Source organism: Colobus angolensis, unplaced genomic scaffold (assembly GCF_000951035.1).
Source record: "Colobus angolensis palliatus isolate OR3802 unplaced genomic scaffold, Cang.pa_1.0 Scaffold18, whole genome shotgun sequence".
Taxonomy (NCBI): Eukaryota; Metazoa; Chordata; class Mammalia; order Primates; family Cercopithecidae; genus Colobus; species Colobus angolensis.
The window spans coordinates 564,151-580,754 of record NW_012114932.1 but is presented as its reverse complement, the minus strand read 5'-3'; the positions used below and the strand labels follow the sequence as shown (position 1 = coordinate 580,754).

Sequence of the window (16,604 nt, the reverse complement as noted above, 5' to 3'; positions counted from 1 at the left end):
AGGTTGAGACAGGAGAATCGCTTGAACCTACGAGGTGGAGGTCTGGGCAAGACAGAGCGAGACTACGTCTCCAAAAAAAAAAAAAAAAAAAAAAAGTCATTCAAATCTGATCCTGATCTTTATGTAACATGTCATATTTTGCTAAATGTATAAATGCCTACTTTTTAAAAAAATACTTTTTCTGTACTTAAAAGCTATAGGTTCACTTTAGGGTCATAAATGTTTGTGTTTTTTTTTTCCTCATTGGCAGAATCTAACTCAAGTTACATTTTAATTCTTTAGGAAAAAGAGCCTTTCAGGAATCATCGCATTCAGCTCTGACCAAGTGTGTGTAATCAGTAAAGACTTTTACCATCTGCTTCTAGACAGTGGAGAACACACAGGAAGCATGGCACACAGTGTGTCCCAGATGCCAAAATGGAGTGGAACACAGACAGCATTATTCCTTTGTTGAGCTTTTTCTTATAAATTTAAGGTTAAGTATAATTAGCTAAAATGTATTGGCTTCTCAAAATCTAGGAGCAATGATCAATTACTCATCTTTAGTTTTATAACTTTTCTAAAAGCCAAATCAAAGATGAATGATTTCTAAAAACACGGGCACCAGGCCTGGCGCGGTGGCTCATGCCTATAATCCCAGCACTTTGGGAGGCCGAGGCGGGTGGATCACGACGTCAGGAGATCGAGACCATCCTGGCTAACACGGTGAAACCCCGTCTCTACTAAAAACACAACAAATTAGCCGGGCGAGGTGGCGGGCGCCTGTAGTCCCAGCTACTCGGGAGGCTGAGGCAGGAGAATGGCGTGAACCCGGGAGGCAGAGCTTGCAGTGAGCCAAGATTGAGCCACTGCACTCCAGCCTGGGCAACAGAGCGAGACTCTGTCTCAAAAAAAAAGTCTCAGAATCAAGGTGTTTCTCTTCCTAGGGCCAGTGCTCTGCATCTGGAATCATCAAGTCCCTGCAGACTCCAAGGTCTATGTAAAGGTACGTGGGGGCACATGGGTGTGGTTTTCTATCATTTCTATGGTTTTCACCCTATCCTAAAAGGGCTCTTCATAAGCCCAGTAAGGTTCAGAGCTACTGCTCTAAAGGATTAGTGTGAGGCAAAACTATGGGTGCTAAGAATGCTCTGCTTCCTGACAGCAGCTGGGATCTTCTATGAACCAGAAAAAGAGCTATGGAGTGTGCACCAGATGCCACCTCTGCATCTCCACCTCAATTCTGAAGTCCACTCTGAGACGTCCTCAAGTTGTGATCCATTATTTTCACATCGTAAATAGTTTCATAAAGTTACAACACTCTCACAACTGATAGAGTTAGTTTTCCAGATTACCTTTGGCTTGAAAGAAGGAATTTCCTAAACAGCTAAAAGAGGTAGTAATTGTACAGGCCAAATACAAACTGAGTGGCTTTATATTCAAATTAAGAATGGAAAATTAAAGTGATGCTCTCTTATTTTGGGAGCACCACCATCAGCTGGCCTGCTGTTTGTTGACCCTGCCAACCTGCCCTGCTAACTACTTGTAATTGAAAGGAGGTATAACTTGTTTCCCATGTCTCACTATTCACATATGACAAAAACGTTCACTAAAACTTGCCCGATGTCTGACCATGGCTTCGGCCTACTCCACTGAATCACCTCAGCCTCCAAGTATGAAAAAACAGAAGTTGATCAACAGCAGATGAACAGATAGAAGACACTCCCCTACCCTCCCACCCTCAAGCTTCCTCAAAATACAGCCTTGGTAAGAAGATTCATGTACAGCTGCAGAGCTAACAGGCTCTTTGAATTATCTGCTGATTTTTGCAGGATTTATTACCATAGTCAGGGGACAACTTGACTTCAGAAACCTAATGGGAAGTAACCAGAAAAACTGGAGTTTGTTCCTCAAAATTTGGATTAAGAAAAAAAGGTAAATAAAAGGAAGTGAATAAACCAGAAGCCAAAGGGAAAATATTTGTCCTTTGGCTGTTAGGAAGGATTAGCCAAAGGGAGACAGGAAAGGGCTCCTCCACAAGAAGGCCTGCATTTCTTTATAATTCACCCCAAAAAGAACAGCACCCCATGACGGGCTACTTCTGACTGATTCTAGCCCTGCCTCTCAGCGGAGAGCTACGCTTTGGCCTTTCATTCTAAGGCTAATTCTCTAAAGCAAGAGCTGACAAACTACAAGCCCACCACCTATTTTTGCAAAACAAAGTTTTATTAGAATACAGCCACGTTCATTCATTTATGTATTGTCTATGACTGCTTTCTCACTACAACAGCAGAGTTGAAGAGCTGCAATAAAGGCCATATGGCCTACAAAGCACATATATATATATGCTTTGGAGTGCAGTGGTGTGATCTCAGCTCACTGCAACCTCCGCCTCCCAGGTTCAAGCGATTCTCCTGCCTCAACCTCCCAAGTAGCTGGGATTTACAGGCATGTGCCACCACACCTGGCTAATTTTGTATTTTTAGTAGAGACAGGGTTTCATCATGTTGCCCAGGCTGGTCTCGAACTCCTGACCTCGGGTGATCCACCCACCTCAGCCTCCCAAAGTGCTGGGATTACAGGCATAAGCCACCGTTCCCGGCTGCATAAAATATTTACTGTCTGGTCTTACAGCAAAAGTCTGCCAATCCCTACTTGAAAGGTAAGTTGGGTTCCATAGTCTGAAAGGAGAGGAGGGCAGAGATGCAAAGGTGCTTTGCCTCAAGAAACCAGAACAGTGAATCAAGTTACAGGGCACAGAACCATGGTATGGCTTTGCCCTCTAAGTTGTATAGGCACAAAAGAAGGGATTTTGCCCTGGGTGCCAAGGCTCAGCCTGAACTCTGCCCTATACTTACTGTCCCCCAGGATCAGTTCCACCTCCTCATCTGCATCAGAGTCTTCATCCTCCCCGTCCTCTCCCTCCTCTAGAAGGTTTGCTAGCTCCTCATCAGACGGAGAGAAGTCATTGTCCCCATCTTCCCCTGCGTTCTCATTATTGTCATCCTCCTCCAACTCTGCTTCCAGCAACTGGTCAGTGTCAAGCTCATCTAAATCATCGGTGTCATCATCATCTTCATCATCATCTTCTTCCTCCTGTTCTTCCTCTTCCTGGTAAGAAAGCATAAGGTTCATTAGTACAAACACAGAAGCCTGACCCATGTAGGCCACATGGCGAGTCGACCAAAGGGACAGGGTGGGAAACTGTCAGTAGAAGGGGTAGTGATCTAGACGAACGCAGACTTCATGAGCCAGCCATACTTGTCAGTGATGGCTGAGATAGACACACATGTCTCCCAAGACTGTCAAAGCAACCCTCAGACAAGGATTAATGGCCACACAGCCCTTATGCAAGGAAACAGACTACTCGCTTCACAGAAGTCTCTCCCATCAATCTTCTAGGAACCCAAGGGGGCTCTTCCTTCTCACCTGCATCAACCAAAGCAAGGGAAATCAGCTGAGGCACTAGAAAAAATCCTTTTACCTGGAATCTAAAATGCAACACTTTAACAAAATGGAAGAACACAGCTGCTCATTATCTCCTCAACCCTTCAAGCTCTTGCCCTTGATCTTCTAACTAAGAATGTGAATAAGCTCCTTAACCATGCTATCATAAACATTTGATCAGAACACTGCAACAAAAGACTTAAAATATAGAACACTAACAGAAACCCATATTTCCTGTTATAAGCCAAAAAGAAAAAAAAAGTATGCTAGAGAAACTATCTTTCTTTCCATTCTTACAAGAACTTGCCAAAGGCAAGAAAATTACCAGAACATCAATGAAATACTTTGTTCTAGGGACCCTGGGCTTTGTAAATGGTACATTCTGGCATCTGCCACAGATTTCAGGTTTGCATTAGAATCCCAACTATTTCCCCTCAAAAGGGAGAGGACACAAAGATACCCACCTCTTTGCTTTAACAGGGATAACAGGCATTCCCAAGTAAATGTAGCTGCCACTCAGGACACTTATCTTTCTGCTCAAACGTCAACTGTCAGCCTTGCCAATAGCAAAGGATTCTAATTGTTACAATAATAAATTGTAAAATTCATTTAATACATCAACCTAATGAAAGTCAAGATGGAATAAGCCCAACATAGGCACAAAAAAAATTTCTTTTGGTTATTATTATTTTAAAACTTATACTGAGTGGTTACATCTTTTTTCATTTTAAAGGTTAAAGTGCCTGCCAAGCACTTAAAAACCAAGCATTTTGTGCTTACCCAGCCATTAGAAACCAGTGTGTAACATAAGCTAGGATCATTCAGCAGGGTAGCTCCGCTTCGCGGACTTCTGGTAATTTTGGAACCACCACTAGTGACTTTTTGATAAACTGTGTAATTCAGTAATTTAGAGTCTTCAAAATTTCTGCTAGCTATGTTGGAAAAACTGAGCCCCTTTTAAATACGTAGTATTCCTAATACTTGTGCAAGTGCATGTATGGTCTGTACCAGATTTTGTGGGAGCATTTGTGTATGTGCCAACACACGCACACATAGAAGGCCTGAGACTATTCCATAGCCTTGGCCACACATCCCCTCCAGAGATGAGTGGATAAATACTAAGCATTTACCCGCCTCAAAGGAACTATGAGTGTCTGGAGGCAACAATGATAAACTGAAACAAGACAGGCTCTCAGCCCCTACAAGCACACAAGCTCATACAAATAACTGGGAAAGGAGAGCAGGGTCCAAATACAGGGAAAATCATCCAAGTGCTTACCAGATTACAACTTTTGCCTCTTTTTACAGGCATATTTTCATAGACTTGACCAAAATTAGCTAATCCACTAACAAAGTGCCGCAGTTAAAAGTAAGTAAAGAAGAAAGCATCCAGGGCCCTGTGTCTCTTTAGGCTTCATGGACAGAACACTTATATTTAAAATTTAAGATAGCACAACTAAAGGTCCATGGTTAAGTGGGTACATGAAAGGTTAAACTGCTCAAATAGGCATAGGCTAGCCAGAAAATTCATGAAGACAATTCTCTTTCATTTTGAAGAACATCGAGGGTTAGTTGATCCAGAAGAACTGAACAAAAAGCTTCCAAATCAAGAGCAATCCTGGAAAATTTTCAAGCAGGGTCTAAGCTTTGAACTACATACCATTCCAAAGTCTTCCAGCAGCAGACAAACCCAAATTTTACTTAGTTTTAAAGCAGAAGAAGCAGATGTATATATATTCATCCCAGAAGGCCACGAACACATCATATGTGACCATGAGAGAGGAGGGGAAATCAGTAGGAAAGAGATCTACCTGAATCTCCAGTTGAGCACCTCACTTTGTTGTCTCTACTTCGTATTTATTGCCCAATGCTGATTTCTCACCATGTATTTTGTCACACATGGACACAGTCATAAACTCACTTTCCAAATTTTAAATCTGAAACCGGGATCATGAAGCAGATGCTCACAAGACCCATCCAAAATGCTGTGGCAGAACCCAAAAGAGATTCTAGGAAGCAATTTTAGGAGCATTCTCTGCTGGTCAAGTAACTGATTGGTGGCATGAGCTCCTCTCCTTCAGATCTAAAGAATAAAGCTTCCAATAATGAGTGGTCCAAAAAGTAAAAACTAAAAATAATTATTTAATGAAAAAGCAAAGCTTAGCTGGGCACACTGGCACACACCTGTACTCCCAGCTACTCAGGAAGCTGAGGCAGGAGGATCACTTGAGCCCAGGAATTCAAGGCTACACTGAGCTACGACTGTGCCACTGCACTCCAGCCTGGGCAACAGGGTGAGATCCCATTTCTTTAAAAAAAAAAAAAAGAAAAGAAAAAAGAAAAAAAAAAGGTTGAATGCATTGGCTCATGCCTGTAATCCCAGCATGTTGGGAGGCCGAGGTGGGTGGATCACAAGGTCAGGAGATCCCGACCATCCTGGCTAACACAGTGAAACCCTGTCTCTACTAAAAATACAAAAAATTAGCCAGGCATGATGGCGGGCGCCTGTAATCCCATCTACTCAGGAGGCTGAGGCAGGAGAATTGCTTGAACCCGGGAGGTGGAGCTTGCAGTGAGCCAAGATCATGCCACTGCACTCCAGCCTGGGTGACAGAAGAAGACTCTGTCTCAAAAAAAATAAAAAAAAATTAAAAAAAGCAAATTTTGCTAGAATCCTGACTCAACTCTGACAACATTTAGATAATGTTTTGGATCCAGGGATATTTTTTTTTTTTCAATTCTCTAAGACTTCTTTTAGGGCTCAGAGGAATTCAGGGTCAGGTCATTTTAAATTAAAGTACTAATAAATTTCCCTACAGAAAGAATTCTAAAACTCTTCTCTCCTTAATTCCACCTACATCAATTTCATGGTTACCCAAAGTCCCCAAATCCTGCAGATAAACAACTCACCCCTTTCCTTTACAGAAAATAGGCCAACTGGCATAAGCTCCTTCTGCTGCTCTCTGGTCCCCTCCACATCTAAACCTGCCTTCAGCCCTGGTCTGAGGAGGAAGCATGCTGCCTACTCCTGCTCTGGATCTCAGCCAACCCTGAGACCCTGTTACCACAGACACTGTTCTCATCCCCACCTCACCACCACCTTCACACTGGCTTCTCACCTTCCACGCCAAGAGGTTCAGTTCTCCCAAACCTAATAAGCTCTCAATCTACATAGGCTTCAGATGCCTTCTACCTACACTTTGGTCAGGCATGGTGGCTCATACCTGTAATCCCAGCGCTTTGGGAGGCCAAGGCGGGTGGATCACCTGAGGTCAGGAGTTCGAGACCAGCCTGGCCAACATGGTGAAACCTCATCTCTACTAAAAATACAAAATTAGTCCAGCATGGTAGCACATGCCAAGCACATGCCTATAGTCCCAGCTAGTTGGGAGGTTGAGACAGGAGAATCGCTTGAACCTACGAGGTGGAGGTCTGGGCAAGACAGAGCGAGACTACGTCTCCAAAAAAAAAAAAAAAAAAAAAAAGTCATTCAAATCTGATCCTGATCTTTATGTAACATGTCATATTTTGCTAAATGTATAAATGCCTACTTTTTAAAAAAATACTTTTTCTGTACTTAAAAGCTATAGGTTCACTTTAGGGTCATAAATGTTTGTGTTTTTTTTTTCCTCATTGGCAGAATCTAACTCAAGTTACATTTTAATTCTTTAGGAAAAAGAGCCTTTCAGGAATCATCGCATTCAGCTCTGACCAAGTGTGTGTAATCAGTAAAGACTTTTACCATCTGCTTCTAGACAGTGGAGAACACACAGGAAGCATGGCACACAGTGTGTCCCAGATGCCAAAATGGAGTGGAACACAGACAGCATTATTCCTTTGTTGAGCTTTTTCTTATAAATTTAAGGTTAAGTATAATTAGCTAAAATGTATTGGCTTCTCAAAATCTAGGAGCAATGATCAATTACTCATCTTTAGTTTTATAACTTTTCTAAAAGCCAAATCAAAGATGAATGATTTCTAAAAACACGGGCACCAGGCCTGGCGCGGTGGCTCATGCCTATAATCCCAGCACTTTGGGAGGCCGAGATGGGCAGATCACCTGAGGTCAGGAGTTTGAGATCGGCCTGGCTAACATGGTGAAACCCCATCTCTACTAAAAATACAGAACTAGCTGTGTATGGTGGTGGGCACCTATAATCCCAGCTACTCGGGAGGCTGAGGCAGGAGATTTGCCTAAACCTGGGAGGCAGAGGTTGCAGTGAGCTGAGATCGCAACACTGCACTCCAGCCTGCGTGACAGGGTGAGACTCCGTCTCAAAAGAAACAGATACCAAACTTCTAATGGATAATAACGAGCTTTGATAGGTGACTAGCTTATCTCCAACTTCATCAAATGCCTGAAGGTAGGCAGACTAGCAGCCTCGGGAACCAAATATTTATGGCTGTCCAATACATTGTGTAGGTTTTCATTCATCTAGATACAGCTGTACCTTTCATCCTTTCCTCTTAATCTCCAAACTTATTTAAGTTAAGGACAGAGGACAACTATTTTATGGCATGTCAATTATATCTCAATAAAGCTCTTTAAGCTGGGCCATTTTATTAGATGGCGGCTGACCATTCAGGTTTCTGAATTTATTTTACTATAATGAAAAGGCAAATTCAAAGGTGTTGGTAACAGGTGCCTGTATCCTTGAGCCATATAAGTCATATCTGGAACATCTGAGAAAATCTGAGAACAGATATCTAGACTAGGACAAAACTTTGAATAGCAAATGAGTCATAGGAAAATGTAAAGTCTCTAGTTTTAAAATCAGGTGAAGCGTACAAAGCAAAGTAAAACTAGAGACTGGTTTTCCTACAAAGGAAAGTGAGTTTAAAAAAAAATCAAGCTGGCACACTGTGCATGAGAGGCAGTGGGAAGAAATCTGATGGAGATAGTAAAAACAGCCAAACCCCACCACGAGATTCTAGAAGAAGCATGGATCAACAGAATTAAGGTTACAAAGGAGACCTACTCAAATAGATATATTATCCCACCTGAAACACCTCTAAATCAAAAATCAAAATCCCAAGGGTTCGAGCAGATAAGCAGTTCTCTAATAGAGGTCCTTCAAACATGAAATGCACTAGATCATCAATAAGGGCTGTAATATCAGTATGGAGTGAAACATGCCTAGATCCTAAGAAATCTGGAAGCCACAATAATAACTTAGCCATGCTGCATACCTACCCTGCCACATAATCTTCTCTGAGCTAGAAAGCTTTCCGGCTCTTCTACAGGCTGGGCCCCAGAGCCACTCCTCAGAGTCCTCTTGAGCCTGCCCCTCTCACTCTTGGCTGTCATGCTGAGGCAGCCTCTTGCTTTCCTTCCTGCACCCAAGTCAAAAGTCCTGACCACTACCATATGTCCTTCCTAATATCTTTCTCCCTTAAATTCTCAAAAATTAAGCAGAAAAAAAGAAGAATTAGTCAGTCTTTTTCCTGATCCAAGCCTCCCTGGAGAGGGTGGGATAAGAGGAGTGTGACTCTTAAATTATTCCCTTATGGTGGCCTCTTGCTTCCACAGCCAGCCACCAATCACCAGTGCCTTTGCCTCTCACCACTCCATGTCTGCAAAAATAAGGCCAACCCAGAGAATAGTCTTCCAACTCCCAAGGTGTCTAGCGCAATCTCAACTTTCCTGAGTTGACCTCCTGCTCAAAGACAGACACCAGGCATCACATGGACCCAGGTGATGGTTCCCAGAGAAGACTGCTGCCCACTGCCTTATAAATGCAAGGATATGGGAGGGCTGGGATAATGATGTTGACAAATAACCCAGTTTTGGCCTCAGATTTATGCTTCAACATGTAACATCCAAGAAGCCTGATTCAGAACTGATACCTGGTAGTCATTAATAAACCCATGGAGGACAAAGCAGTCCACAGTCACCCACACCATTGCAATGTACACGCAAATGGCTTGACAACTGCACCCTCTATATCGACCCAAGAATAAACTACGTCTTGTTTCATGATAACTAACATGAAAAAGTAGGCATTAAGGGAGTGAGGTGTCTAAGGTAGCAAACTGAAGTGAGAATAAAAGAACAGGCAGTATTAAGAAACCCACTCAAGGCAACCACATGAAATTTGGAGGACCTAATACCAAGTTCTGCTACCCAGAAAGACTAGAAACATGTACAAGCTGTAACAGCACAGCACTCAAGAAAACACTAAAATTCATGTCACAAGTAAATCAAAGATCTCAAGTATCCATCAGAAAACCTCTCCCTTCTACGCACATCTCATAACTCACATGAGCTTTAGACACTGCTGGCTCCTCTCACCCATGAAACCAAGGCCCCTATAGAGCCCATATAGCTGGAAAGCAGTAAAGGAAAGCCTTTCTACACTAGGAGATCCTTGGCAGCATTTGGCGAAGTTGTTTCAAACTCTACAGCCTAATTATCCTTTACCAGGCCCTGAGGAAAGCTCTGTGATCCCACAGTGGCCACCAGCTGCCCACCACACAAGAGTCTCCTCACTCTGCTCAGAAGCCCATTTCTGCAGATCATGAATCATCTTGGGCCTCTAATAAAACGCATGCTTAGGCAGTCAGAACAGTGAAGACCAAGAGAGCACACACAGGGGATTTTAGGTTGAGTCTCTGTTCTAGCTTTTTCACCCAGGTGTATTTGATCCAGGTATACTGTGTCATCTTTGATGTACAGGTGATGCAGTATTCAAAGGATTTGATTTACAGAACAAATTATATGCTCATAACCTGTAACGTCCAACAGTAAAACACATAGCTAAATCTCAAACTAGCTAAATCTCAACAAAACACCCTTGCTTAGTCCGTACTAAGTCCTATTAGAGAAAAACATGGGTCCTTTGCCCTAATATTAGACTTGCATCCTTACAAAATTACCATTTTCAAAAATTGCCATTTTCAAAAATTCTTGCTTTTAAAGAATTATTTTAAATGTAAGTACAAGCTCTTTCGGAAGGACGCTAAGAGAAAACTATTACATTAGCCCTAACCATTGAGCATGATTTATCAAAAAGTAGGGGAGGGATGAGGGCAAGAGAGCTGTGGCAATGCAAACTGAGGGAATTGTACTTTCCCCGGTCCTGTGATGCCACTGCTCCTCATCCAGAGCACCTCTGTGCCCTTAAAGAGGAGACAAAGCTGGCTGGGCACGGTGGCTCACGCCTGTAATCCCAGCACTTTGGGAGGCCGAGGCGGGTGGATCACCTGAGGTCAGGAGTTCCAGACCAGCCTGGCCAACATGGTGAAACCCCGTCTCTACTAAAAAAAAATACAAACATGAGCTGGGCATAGTGGCATGTGCCTGTAATCCCAGCTACTCAGGAGGCTGAGGCAGAAGAATCGCTTGAACCCCGGAGGTGGAGGTTGCAGTGAGCCGAGTTCGCATCATTACACTCCAGCCTGGGTGACAAGAGCAAAACTCCATCTCAAAAAAAAAAAAAGGGACAAAGCACCAAGACTAAAGAATACAGGGGGGAAAACAGAAATGAACTCAAGAACTGGGAAAGAAAACATTTTTAGCTGCTTTAATATCTGAAGAGCAAAGTCAAATCCTAGTCATTCATTTTCAACTTTATAGTACTCACTCAGCAATAAATACTTCTCAGAAAAGTAGACAAAAGAATCTGCCCTGGAGAGTGTACTCTTGGAAAGAGAATGTGGTGTGAGCCCTGTAGGCTGGAAAAAATCTGCTGAAACTCAGAAGTTTGAGAAACTCTTCAGAACCCATACTGACACACCACACAGGCAAGTACCTAGCATAATACAACCACAAATTAAAATTCCCTATGAAAAGAAAATGCAAAGACTGAGGGACATGATATTATCTACCCACATTTTATATATCTTTAATTTCTCCAAAGCATCAAAATCTTATCTTTACCTCCATCTCAGCAAAGTGACTGTTCTGTTTTTTATTGACATTGGGAGTATAAAGGGATGCTTATCTGAAGCTAGAACAGGGCACAAAGAAATCTCTAAATGAAAATCAGAGATTGCTAGGATGAGTGCGGTGGCTGACACCTGTACTCCAAGCACTTTGAGAGGCCGAGGTGGGCAGATCACCTGAGGTCAGGAGCTCGAGACCAGTCTGGCCAACATTGTGAAACCCCGTCTCTACTAAAAATATACAAAAATAGCCAGGTGTGGTGGTGGGCACCTGTAATCCCAGCTACTTGGGAGGCTGAGGCAGGAGAATCACTTGAACCCAGGAGGCAGAGGCTGTAGTGAGCCAAGCTCATGCCATTGCACTCCAGCCTGGGCAACAAGAGCAAAACTCTGTTCTCAAAAAAAAAAATCAGAGATTGCTAAGCTTTAAATTGATCTGCAAATAGAATTTATAGGACCATCAGATACTGGTTAAAATCTTGTAATAAAATTTCTTCTGAGTTTCAGTGATCAAGGGTACATGATAAGCCTTATGAATGTGGCAACAGGTAGCAAAGGCTGAATAGACCTTTAAAACCTCCTACAGCAAAAAACAGAGCATAACCTCTATTAAGCACTGTTCAGCAGAAAGAAATCTCAAAGACCACTGACCTGGTCCTCCTCTTCATCCTCATCCTCTGCCAGACGCTGCCTGCCCACTTCATACAGCCTGCATACTGTGTCCATGTTCAGCGCATCCATGCTGCCTTGATTCTGAAATAGAACACCCAATCCATAAGGAGCAGTTAGTTTTCAGAAGGTCCACATCCACGCCTCAGCCCTGACGGGTGGCCATGACCTTGACCCTGTAATTATCAAAGCTTCTGATACCCTAAATTCTTGAGCTGACTCTGAAAATGTTATACCTAGGACACATAAAGGAAAAGACTTGGTGAGGAACCATCACCCTGGGAACAAACCAGTCTTGCTCCGGTGAGAGATCCAGATTCCTCTGAGAAAGGGATGACAGTGTGAGTCCAGAAAAAAAGGAGATAGGATGCTCTAAGATGTCTTATATTGGGATTTTCTTACTATTTCTCTTTGTACTGTACATATCCCAAGCCCCATCAAATGAACAGGTTATCAATAATCTATCTTCAGGAATGTATTGACTTTACATCTTATATCAGACAAAATGTAGTACAACTTGAAAATTATCTTAAACATCGGAACAAAAGAGCAGGGCCTCTGCAAGCTCCCTTTACCTCAATGACAGCAAGATAGCAGTCTTTGGTGTCTGTACACAGGTCAAAGATGTTCCGTTTCACGTCAATGGTTGCTGGAAAATAGAATGTGAGAAGACTTGGGATTGGACTATTGCTGTGACCCTAAAACCCGCTTTTCCTCTAAAGGAATTCAGGATGACTGCTCAAAAGTATTTCCATAACTCCTCTGTTTTTCAGTAAAAAATTACAGGCCTCCAGAAAATGAAGGACCTTAAATAAGGAACACCAAAACATGACAACATGATCAACGTCTGTCCTTTCCTGCTTACCTATAGGTTTGTAGTCAGTTGCATTAAATGTTCGGAAGGATGACCCAAAGGGGCTTTTCATCCTCTCTTCCATTAAGTCATCTTCATCATCTGCCTGCAACATAGCTTGAGTGGGGGTCGGGGAGGAAACACTATTAAGAATCACAAACATCCCCTCTTCACAAGTGCAGAAAACGTTAATGGTCAGTCAAAACAATCTACTTGTATATAAGTTTACATACAAATTCCCTTGTACATAAATCTACTCTGCATCTAGTTAGCTCCTCTCAGAGCATCTTCCTTGCATATCCCACCTATTGTGACAAATAATATCCTCAGCCTCTCATCTACCTCCAAAAAGTGTTACAGTACTTACAAGACTTACAACACCACAAGAGAATAAATGCAAAAGCTCTTAAGTTCATAATGATACACTGGAAAATACTGCATAAAATTTCTTTCCACACAAGATTTCCTTGTTATCTTCAAAGTCAGCTGCCTTTCACCCTAAATCAACATTATTTTCATATCTTTTGTCACCATTTGTACTACCAATTTTTTTATCTTTTATGTTACAACTCTCAAATGCTTTCCAGTTCACAGGTGAGAGATGGTTCCAAAAAGAAGTATCAAATTAAGTGAAGGGGTAGAGCAGAAGGAAAGAGAATAATGAACAATAAGATTACCTCCATACATCACTGTTCCCGTGTGATTGAACACCACGCGACACTGATCCAGAGCAGGAACAGTATGCAAAAGATGAAAAGTTCGAAGGTCCCACTAGGAGGGGAATGGTCAAGGAAAGCTATTTTACACAAAACTTATCTAATCTCATGGGAGGAAATTCTAAAATATCACGTTTTTTCCTCCTGCCAGGTATTGACACTTTAAAAGTCAATGAGATCAAGGTAAAACAAATACATGTAGAATGCATATTATTGAATGATGTCTCTGAAAATATCCTAGGGTATCTTCATATACAGGAATGCTTTAAGAGCTCTTTTCCTCCCAACAGTAGTACTTCATTTTCCTCTTATGTGGCAACTGATTTTTATAGTGCAAAAGTAATATCCTTCTGAAGACAGATAAGAGCTAATTGAATTCTTGGAGAATTGGGAGGTAGGAAACTGGTCACTCTTACCAAACACACAGAAAACATGCTAGTGAAAGTTGTCAGTAATTACTAACAATTGGCAACAGTGCTTTGGAGATTTCACTCACATTTCTTTTTTTTTTTTTTTTTTTGAGACAGAGTCTCGCTCTGCCGCCCAGGCTGGAGTGCAATGGCCGGGTCTCAGCTCACTGCAAGCTCCGCCTCCTGGGTTTACACCATTCTCCTGCCTCAGCCTCCCAAGCAGCTGGGACTACAGGCGCCCGCCATGTCGCCCGGCTAGTTTTTTGTATTTTTTAGTAGAGACGGGGTTTCACCATGTTAGCCAGGATGGTCTCGATCTCCTGACCTCGTGATCCGCCCGTCTCGGCCTCCCAAAGTGCTGGGATTACAGGCTTGAGCCACCACGCCCGGCCTTCACCTAACATTTCAAACCAAAGGACAGGCACCATATTATTACCAGTGTGGATACTTTAACCAGGTTTTGGTGTAAAGATAGAACAAATTATTTCTGCACCACAAACCAGACAACAAATGGAAGGGAAGACATGAGTAAAGGATACAATCTCAGTATTAATGATCACCTCCAGTCCATTCGGATGGAAAACACCACTGATATTCATATTGAACTTGTCAAACTTGTGGATGGCCTGTGCAGAGCGGACATCCCAGAGGACACCATCATTTAAGACAAGATCATCTGTAGGATTAAAGGTGGCACAGTTCCTCTTGTAGTTGTTGGCAAGATCTGGGTTAAACAGAGTCAACAGCTTGTTGCCAGTCTGAATATCATAAATCTTTAGAGAAGAAGGGGTGGGAAGAGAAAAATCAGACCAATCCATCCACTGACAAATTTAAAGAGAAAATGTGCAAAGCAGTTTCTAAGATTAACACACAAATTCTCCACATGGATCAATGATTACCACAGAATACTCCTGAAGGGTTACTTTTTGGAGAAAGGCATCAATGAAACACGCTTTTCTCCTTAAAATCACCCAATGTACATATTTTAGCCCTGCCATATTAAAAGTTTCCAAAGTCTATATAATGTACAACCCATGCAGAGACCAGATCTTTCTCATCAGCTTATAAACAGCATGCTGTAACATTTCCAATCTTTAAAAAAAAAATTCTCCATTAACATAGGAACAAATAAGGAGACACCAGAAGGAAACAATCAAACAAATTCAGATCATGGGAAAAGAAAACTAGCCTGGTCTCTTCAAAAGTCAATGCCATGAAAACTGGAAAAATGGTTCTTGGCTTTAAAACATTAGTAAGACATAACAACCAAATGCAGTATGTGAATCACGGCTGGATCCTGGTTGACAAAAACAAAACAAAAAATTGAAACCAATCACGTCAGGAACAATGAAAAAACTGAGTAAGTATGGACTGGCTATTAGATGATTATGTAGGGGATTATAAATTTTCTTAAATTTGGTAATAGTGTCATTGTGTAATACCATTGTTAGGAGATATGTGCTATAAGACTTAGCCATAAAATGTCATGACGCTTGCAATTTTCAAATGGTTCACAAAAACACATTTCTTAGAAAGAAAATATGACAAAATATTAAATTGATGAATCTATGTAGTAGGTATATGGACCCTTCTTTTCGTTTCTTTGTATATTTTAACATTTTCAAATGAAAAGTTGAGGGGGAAAATCTCCCCCCACCACCTCCCTTTTTTTTCTTTTTTTTGGCCAGACCTATGTGAAGTTACTTATTGATACGTTTAATCATTTATTATATCAGGGAGAGGCTTATACCTTAATTATAGTTGGTAAATAAGAAAAACTATTGACTGGGCCTGGATTTCCTGTTGTAGAAGTAGAGATTACAAGGTACCTTCTTTATCAGTTGACCTTGTTGACTTTTTTATTTTTACTTTAAGTTCCAGGATACATGTGCAGAATGTGCAGGTCTGTTACATAGGTATACACGTGCCATGGTGGTTTGCTGCACCTATCAACCCATCATCGAGGTTTTAAGCCCTGCATGCATTAGGTATTTGTCCTAATGCTCTCCCTGCCCCCATGCCACCACCCGACAGGTCCCAGTGTGTGTTGTTCCCCTCCATGTATGTGCCTATGTGTTCTCATTGTTCAACTCCCACTTATAAGTGAGTGAGGACATGTGGTGTTTCGTTTTCTGTTCCTGTGTTAGTTTGCTGAGGATGATGGCTTCTAGCTTCATCCATGTCCCTGAAAATGACATCACCTCATTCTTTTTTATGGCTGCATAGTATTCCATGGTGTATATGTACCACATTTTCTTTATCCAGTCTATCACTGATGGTCATTTGGCTTGGATCCACATCTTTGCTATTGTAAATAGTGCTGCAGCAATAAACATACATATGCATGTGTCTTTATAGCAGAATGATTTATAATCCTTTGGTTATTATAAACCCAGTAATGGGATTGCTGGGTTAAATGGTATTTCTGGTTCTAGATCCTTGAGGAATCGCCACACTGTCTTCCACAATCGATGAACTAATTTATATTCCCATCAACAGTGTGAAAACATTCCTATTTCTCCACATCCTCTCCAGCATCTGTTGTTTCCTGACTCTTTAATGATCACCATTCTGACTGGTGTAAGATGGTACCTCATTGTGCTATTTTTGTGTTTTGTTTTGGGTTTTTTTTTTTTTTTTTTTTTT

General features: G+C 41.8%; 1 protein-coding gene across 1 annotated transcript in view; it reads right to left on the bottom strand.

Annotated features, from left to right (window-relative positions):
* Nucleotides 1-16,604, bottom strand: part of VPRBP (Vpr (HIV-1) binding protein) — a 124,303-nt gene that overhangs the window by 3,176 nt on the left and 104,523 nt on the right. The window contains exons 17-22 of the mRNA XM_011939299.1: nt 14,498-14,731; nt 13,510-13,603; nt 12,845-12,949; nt 12,555-12,628; nt 11,962-12,063; nt 2,838-3,090 (exon numbers count right to left, since the gene is read on the bottom strand). Coding sequence (XP_011794689.1) covers nt 2,838-3,090; nt 11,962-12,063; nt 12,555-12,628; nt 12,845-12,949; nt 13,510-13,603; nt 14,498-14,731 — 862 coding nt within the window. The remainder of the gene's footprint in view (nt 1-2,837; nt 3,091-11,961; nt 12,064-12,554; nt 12,629-12,844; nt 12,950-13,509; nt 13,604-14,497; nt 14,732-16,604) is intronic.